The sequence below is a fragment of the Papilio machaon genome, chromosome Z (assembly GCF_912999745.1).
Source record: "Papilio machaon chromosome Z, ilPapMach1.1, whole genome shotgun sequence".
Lineage (NCBI taxonomy): Eukaryota > Metazoa > Arthropoda > Insecta > Lepidoptera > Papilionidae > Papilio > Papilio machaon.
The window spans coordinates 11,193,043-11,201,075 of record NC_060016.1 but is presented as its reverse complement, the minus strand read 5'-3'; the positions used below and the strand labels follow the sequence as shown (position 1 = coordinate 11,201,075).

The 8,033-nt window shown below is 42.0% G+C and overlaps 1 protein-coding gene across 2 annotated transcripts; it reads right to left on the bottom strand.

Moving 5' to 3' along the window:
* Positions 1 to 335: 335 nt before the first annotated feature.
* Positions 336 to 6,311, bottom strand: LOC106717097 (sodium-coupled monocarboxylate transporter 1). Of its 2 annotated transcripts, none has more exons than XM_014510811.2 (13): positions 5,967 to 6,311; positions 5,649 to 5,808; positions 4,770 to 4,887; positions 4,511 to 4,578; positions 3,982 to 4,136; positions 3,668 to 3,808; positions 3,338 to 3,556; positions 2,944 to 3,071; positions 2,545 to 2,687; positions 2,067 to 2,242; positions 1,715 to 1,835; positions 712 to 858; positions 336 to 560 (listed from the first exon to the last, which is right to left on the bottom strand). In XM_014510811.2, exons 1-13 carry the CDS (start codon positions 6,305 to 6,307, stop codon positions 507 to 509), a joined length of 1,971 nt encoding a protein of 656 aa, XP_014366297.2. In that variant the 5' UTR covers positions 6,308 to 6,311; the 3' UTR covers positions 336 to 506. The 2 variants fall into 2 exon arrangements, with proteins under 2 accessions (XP_014366297.2, XP_014366298.2); XM_014510812.2 differs by having other exon boundaries at positions 336 to 557.
* Between the last annotated feature and the right edge of the window lie 1,722 nt (positions 6,312 to 8,033).

Genomic DNA, 8,033 nt, shown 5'->3' with positions numbered 1-8,033 from the left:
AATCTACTGGGTTTTTCAGTCTCTTGGGTAACTGATCTGTTCTACTACTAAGAATACTAAATTCGAAACAGTATTCAGTTCGGTACTGAATCAACATTAGTGCGGGCGGTGTCAGTAAACAACATTCAATGATTTGGCTGTTCGAGCTCGAGGGTCGAGTCGCTTACGATCAAACAATCCTCTAAAAAATGGAATACACAAACACTAATCAAGATATTTAAGGTCTTGATCCCCTTAGTATATAATTTTTACACTATGGTAACATCAACGTGCCGCAAAAAATAATTGAAATTTTCTTATAATTATTTAAATTTAATTTCTTTCTCTAACTTTGACATCCTGTTATTTTACAAGTCTGTAAAGTGAAATGACAAAGTTTCTGTTAAAAAACACATGTTACGTTAATGAAATAGTTATGTTTAATTTATTTTTAAAATAAAATACAATTTTGAAACTAAACCAACGCTTCGCATATAAGATCATAACTCAAACTATCACGACTTCTTCTACGTATAGCTCCTTACTGCTGGAAGCTCGGAGTCATGGCCGGAGCTATTCTTCTGAAACAACCGAGACATTTATAAAGTATCTGCTTCACTTTTTTAAGTTCCTTTAACATACTGATTTGTCAATAAATGAATATTGGGGTTTAACACCCACATTCCTAAGAGTAAGTAAGTGAAACGATAATGCTATTATTTTTGTACATACGTCGCCAGAGGGGTTGATGTGAAGTCTATCAAGCGAGGCGCAGTAGTCGGTGGTGTGCGCGGGCTGTGCAGGGCGCGGGCGCGAGCAGTGCGCGTGCTGCGCGGGGAGCCACCGGTGCACCACCGGAGTCAGTAGGTCACGATGCACCTAAACAAACAGCAAGTTACGTAGAGACGACACAGCGCTTCGGGGGACCTCGCTCCTTGTAGTTATACCCATCGAATTATTATTGCGACAAAAGTATTTTAAAAAAAATGTTTGAGTTGAACTAAAATCTAATTAATATAATCAAATAATTTTGACACATTTATGCATTGATTGACATAAAGTATCACGCTTACTAAAATACTTTAATGTACCTATAGATCAGACCATTGTGAGAATCGGTTATGCTATTTCTGAGCTGATTAGCGTCCACAAACGCACAAAGTGACAAAATTGTAAGAAACTTTTATATTGTTGATAAAAGCTCTGAAGCTCAGTTTTTTTTTATGATTTTAATTTACAGTCAATATATAACTTTATATCTACCTTTTATTTACATTATGAATGTGTAAATATGACATTTCCATAATCTCCGAAACAGTTATTTCTATTTGTTTATTATTTTTGCACTGAGATATTTATGTCTTTAATAAATATTATAAATGAAAATAGCATTTCAGCTAAACCATCATATAGGTTATGTATTCCGGATAGATTGTGTATATACCTCATTGTAATTAAACTTTATTATACCTATATATAAATAAACAGCGTATTTCTGAACCTCCTTAAAATTTTCCTGTTTTTACTAACGCTGACTAATCCGTCAGACCTATATAAAAATGATGTATGAGAGAATTGTAAATCTCAAAAAGTTCTATTTATTCTGCGTTTCTTTACACTTAGAGTTCAAGAAGGTCTCCGTTGAAGGTAATAGTGATGCAGAGGAGGACAACGCTCGTTCAGGGTACAGCCGAGGCCCGAGACGAGGTAGAGAAAAGTGGTAGGGAAGAGAGACCATGGCTGGGTCGTTGGGCGTGGTGCACCAGGAGACGAGCAGGCCGGTGGCGACGCACACCGCCGTGCCCACCAGCGTGTAGTAGAGGTAGCTCAGCCGGTACAGGAAGAAAGTTGCTGATCTGAAAACGACCTTTATTTTGAAAATATTAGCAGATTTTTGTTGATTTACAATATATTTCTTTTAATTCGTAGCTTATGCTAGAATATAGTCCACAGTCGGATGTCGGGATTCGAACCCACGACCGGGGGATCAATATTCCGAAAACGACTGTCACAAATTTTCTTAATAAGCCCACTGAACGCTGATTTAAAAAGTTAGGCTGTATAAGTGGCAGGAAAGGAATGGACACCTGTCGAAGTCGGTGCGAGCGGCGGCGAGTAGCGGCGCGGAGGCGTTGGCAGGGCAGCCGGCCACGGAGCTGGGCTTGGGCGCCAGGAAGAGTTGCCCGCGTGCCATGGCCGCCTGCGTCCCTAGCGACATCCAGCCCACCAGCAGCGTGGATGCCACGCCGCCCGCCATCGCGCCCTGGACACAGTGCGTCTTTTATTTCTTCGCATTTTCGTCTCATTCCCTTCGAACATGAACGTATCCGAAGCGATGTTGTCGGTCGCCATTAGTTTTACTGCTTCACTAAAAAATAACATTAAATGAGTTGCTTCTAAAATATTCCACAGAAGCGAAAAGCGCTTCAATTCACATTCACACTAATTGTTAAAGTTGTAATTATTTTTATGTATAGTTTTTTTTTGTAGGGAGCACAAAATAATGTTAAAGCCCAGTCTGGCGATAGGCGAAAGGTGAAAGTAATAGACAGAGAAACGTCTTACGGCGGAGTTGACCCAGGGCAGGAAGAGGCCCATGGAGAACATTCCCAGCAGGCTGCCGGCAGTAATGCCGGCCAGACTCTTACCCGCCTGCACCAGCGCGCCCAGATGCTCGACCAGGAACACCAGCGCCGCGCACGCGCCGCCTGCGCACACAAGCCGCCGCTACTAATTTTGCTCCCCTCTTCCTTCCCTGCCTCCTACATACCGCGAGCCGATCTATCTGTGGGTATCCACTGCCGAAGCACCTGTACCTGCTGTCTGTTATCGCGGTTTATTCAAAGATCATTTTATTCTAAAAATACAGAGATATATTTGTTTGTGTATACATTATATGCTTGGGCAGTATCGAACCGCGGTATGTTAATATAAAAAAAGGTTTAAATCGATGTGAATGCTCACCTACAAGAACGACAATTATCTTCATAATGAAACTGGCCGCTCGCTCCGAGATAGGCGACTTATAGGCGGGTCTGATGAGATCCTCGAAGATGACGCCGCATAGAGAGTTCAGGCCCGTCGACATCGAACTAGGAGAGGCAGCGCCGCATTGGCGTCGTATTACTTGCACATATATGCACCAATCGTCCGCAAAAATTACACTTTTCACACGTCCGTTTTGTCAAACCAAATAGTTAAGGGGTTAAAACTTCCGTATTTAATTGATACAACCACCTTTCTTCCTCGTGTTTAACTCCACGCGAAACGCCGAGTGGTGTTAGTATTATTTTTTTATTTTAAATTATGAAATGTTATGCGATACGTGAGGCTCGCCTAGCTGTATAAGTAACGGTACCTGAGCGCGGCGCTGAACACTCCGCTCATGAAGAGGCCGGGCAGAGCGGGCACGGGACCGGCCATGCTCATTACGAAGTAGGGCAGCAGCTGGTCGCTTTTGCGAATGGCGCCCGTCGCCAGTGGGTCGCAGCTCGCGAACGTCGCGTAGATCACCAGTCCCGTGTAGCAGCAAAGGGACACAATTGTGAAGATGCCAGCCGCCATTATGAATATTGTTCTACAACAGACAATAAATAATATAAACTAATCATTTAAATTCTTCCATAGAAGAAGCTCGTAGCAGTCCTGCACCACCATACCATGTCAGGTAGATCATAGTGCTACTTACATCCGTGCTCGCCTGAGGGAGGAGAGCGCGAGGCAACGCTGCACCATCGCCTGATTGACCGAGCAGGATGCGAGCCAGCTGAAGTAGTTGCCGAATACGGTTGTCCAGAATGTGTGCCGAATTGTCGGGTCGAGGTCCATACTGACACAATTTAAAGAAATTTAAAACTAAGTCATTGAATACAAACACCTTATATTGTGATTATATTTATTTTGCTGATCTACGGCTGTAGTATGTAAAGATAAAAACCTCTAATGTTTTTTAGGGGCAACTCTAATTTGTTCCAGAAAAAAAATAACTTTTTTTATGTTTACTTGAAGAATTCGAGACGTTGTCCTTCCTCGTTGATCCTGAAGACCTGTTGCACGCCGCCTAGCCGCCAGGTGCCATACGCGAGCACGAACACCACTCCGAGGAACATGAGGCCAGTCTGCAACGTGTCTGTCCACACGACCGCCTTTAGCCCGCCCTACGGCAGTGTTTTCGTTTCATTTTACATGCACAACGGAAAACTATAAACTCCTCGCATGAAAAATCTTGCGCCAGTTTAAGTAACTCTACAATCGTGGTTGGGTGCATAGTTACTTAGTTGATTCTTGGTCTGGTTTGGTTACGGATCATTTTTTTGCTGGGCAAAAATTTTTTCCTAAGCAGTTAAATAAATAATTCTAAGTTATCACCACAACAGTTTCTTATAAAATTGGACGTGTTCTAGCCTCAGGCTTTGAGTTAGTTGCGATGAGCGTTCGTCGCCCATCTTCTAGTTTGTATGCGAAACATATAAGTAATGTATAGTTCACGAGCCAACGGTTGAGCAAGATATCATCGGGGTCTCGTACTCACAAGCGTCGTGTAGAAGATGCACACGATGCAGACGATGGGCGTGATCATGTGCATGTTTATGCCCGTCACTGCAAACACACAACAAACTGAACACATAAAAGCTAATTGAGAGCAATACCAAAGAAAAACACTTTTACTAAATTAAATATGATTGGTGAGGGAAATTAAGAACAAATGTTTTTAATGCGTTTGGCGGATATACTTTCAGTGATGGGTAGGCCTGCAGCGTTTAACGTGCAATGTGCATCATGTAGCATACCTTGGCTGAAGGCCAGGGCCGGAACGTAGATGACGATCGGGATGTAGAGCATCATCTTTATGATGAAGATGATGGAGCCCAACAGCCGCACCTTTTGATTGAATCTCAGCCGCAGGTACTGTAGCCGACAAGCTTTTGTTAAATTAACTTTAAAGTATGTGTGTGTCATGCAAAAATTAATAGAAAGCAGTAAAGTTCGAGTCAACATTTAATATATATGTATATCTAGCTATAAATACAATACATATATATATATATACTTGACATATTTTAAATAATACATATACATATACATTTGTATCTCTTTGGTTCAAGTAAATGCTTGTTTGAAATATTACAGAAGTCATCGTCAATTTTAACCAATGGTGATTAAATTTTTTGGTAAAGCAAAAGGCTGGGGTGGAGTTCGAGAGCAGCGTTAACGACGTGCTGCTTCGAGTTGTACTGCTGCATCGCATGTGCGGTATCAGTGCCCTGTGCGTGCAAGCACAAGGAGAGTGGGCACGGGCAGTAGGCAAGCGACTAATTGACTCTTATTTCTATACTAACGATTGTTTTACAAGAGAAGGGTAAACTAACGGCCGGCCCAACGAGGTATTCCTAGACGCCCATGGATATCCGCAACTAGTCTCAGCTTTAGTAATTAAATATCAAATATTCAAGAAGCGTACGTGTATTGAAAGTATTTCGCAATTATCGGCTCGTGCAAAAGTTAATGACGATAGGAATAGGTAATGTAATACTGGTTTTACGCATACGAGTATGTGCCTAATGTTTCTCTATTTTGTATTAACTTTGGTATAGTGGGAAGGGTAGTGAGGCGACCGCGAGACATGCCGTACCAAGGTACAGGTAGCACAGCACAGGAGCGTCGCTCACCTCGTACGCTGAGGTGATGTGTAGGTTGTAGAAGACAGGCAGGTAGACGGCTGCCACGGTGAGCGACACCAGCCACTCGGAGAGCACGATGGCCCACAGCTGGGTGCCGTAGGTGTACATCTCGGCAGGCAAGCCCAGCAGCGAGATGCCCGATATGTAACTGGCACAAGTATCGTATGCGGTAACTACTTGACGACAAATTCACACATCGCGACGTTACAATTTGCACCAACCATTATCTATAAATAGATCGCGACAATAAAACCTCTTGAGGATATGTATATTATATATGTACGAGTATATATTTTATATATGTACCTTGCGATGAGAGACATGGATATGGGAAACATTCCCATCGTCTTCCCGCCCATCAGGTACTCTGCGGTGGTGTTCTGCTTCTTGGCGGCGAAAAAAGCGAAATAGACGCCGATGAGGGCGGAGGAGAGCAGCATCGCTCCGAACACGATGTAGTCCAGCCACCCGAAGTAAACCGTCATGTTGGCAAGTGATGGCAAGTGATGGCGCGCGGTGCGTGTACGCGTCCGATGTGTCGCTCGCCCCCGGCGTGGACACAATAGCGCGCCAGCTCGCTGCAATACCGGAACCCGGACCCGTCCACTTGCTATATTTATCCTTGGAAGGATCTCGGTCGGGCCCATTGGAGGGATGAGCCTCGCTAATTGACTATTTACCGGTCGCGCACTTCGCCGCGCCGCCGCTTCTAAGATACGTCATTGTGGCGGGTCGCAAGTCGCGAGTCGACCCACATAGAGCGCCGCGATCGCACTCACGCGGGGCGTCCTATATAATATGTGTAAGTACATACTACTCGTAAATACTGGACCACACAAACTCGAAATGAGACCCAATACGTTGAATTTTCATATAAGGTATTTTGCGTCCTAATAGTAAGTACTAAGTCTTAAACATCACATAACATTTTTGTAAGTTATTCAAAGTTAAAAGGAATCTCGAGTTATTAATAAATATTAACATTTCTACAGCCACCTGCTTGCTACCAACGATCCGACTGAGGAGAGAGGATCAAAGACAGTCGCACAGCTCATCGCCGTTATGAGGTCATCTTACACGAACACGCGCCACGCTGCTCTCCATAGCAACTTGCATCGAAGACATTGCATTAGGAAGGGATAAAGTAAACAACTAAGTATAAATGTATTTATTTACTCTTTTTGTAAAAAAATATTATTTAAAAATATTTCTTGAATCCAATTCTAACTTTTAGCAATTCATTTTAACTTTTTACTCAATGTTTTCAATTTTCCACGTAGTTCTATGAGTTAAATTCTATTATTTTATACCCATTTTGAGGAAATAGTAAAAATTTTTCACTGGCCACTTTGTATTGTAAGCCAACTTGAATTTATTCATAGAGATAAGATATATCATACTCCACAATTCAAGCCCTTTAATTCGATGTGCATGTTGGAGCGGAAGGCTGAGATTAAATATGTCCTCCACCTTTTGAGGCGGCGCCCATCTTGAATTTACAATCACATTGGATTTAAAAAATTGCATTGTCATCAAGACTAAAGGTATGTGCCACTGAGAAACATCGCAGTGCAACCTAATAGTAGGAATTGAATAATAATACATGTTTGATTCTCGACTTTAATAATAATAAATTCAAAGGAGTGAGTTTAGTGTAGTCTGTGAAGCTGATGCGGCTGTTTGTGTACTGGGAGTTGGTTCAACAAAATAAAACTACTCATTTTTGTTTATTCTGTTTAATGGTTGGTTTACATTCATGATTGTATTGAAGAACAGCCTGGAGAACTACAAACCACTATAGTCAAATTCAATGGAAATGAGAAATTTCACTTACACATTTCGCTGGCTGACAATACTCGTATCTATGGATTTGATATAGATAGTTTTAGTGTTTAAATTGATGATACAAACATATCTGTTGTTATAAGTCTGTCATTACAGTCTTCCAAATTGTTGTATTGATTGATTTGTTGTCATTTCCCATTCACATTGAATTCCACTTTACATACGTGATTAGTGAAAGTGAAATTGACTTTAGCGAGTGCTACATGCAGATAATTTACACTTTGTCGTATTGATGTAGAGAATGGAGTGATTAAGTACCACATCAGGCCGACAGTGCACAGCACAGCACAGCACAGCGCAGCATAGCGCAGCACAGCGCAGCACAGCGCAGCACAGCGCAGCACAGCGCACTGGCACTGACACGGCGTATTACAAACATAAAAACTAATTCTCACAAGATATTAAAATGTAACAAAATTATAAACTCCAGGCGTTCAAGCATCTGTTTTTTACATTTAGATATATATAGTTCGAGAGTTAAACTTATTTATACAAAGAAAAATAATGAAATGTTATAATGAGACGCAC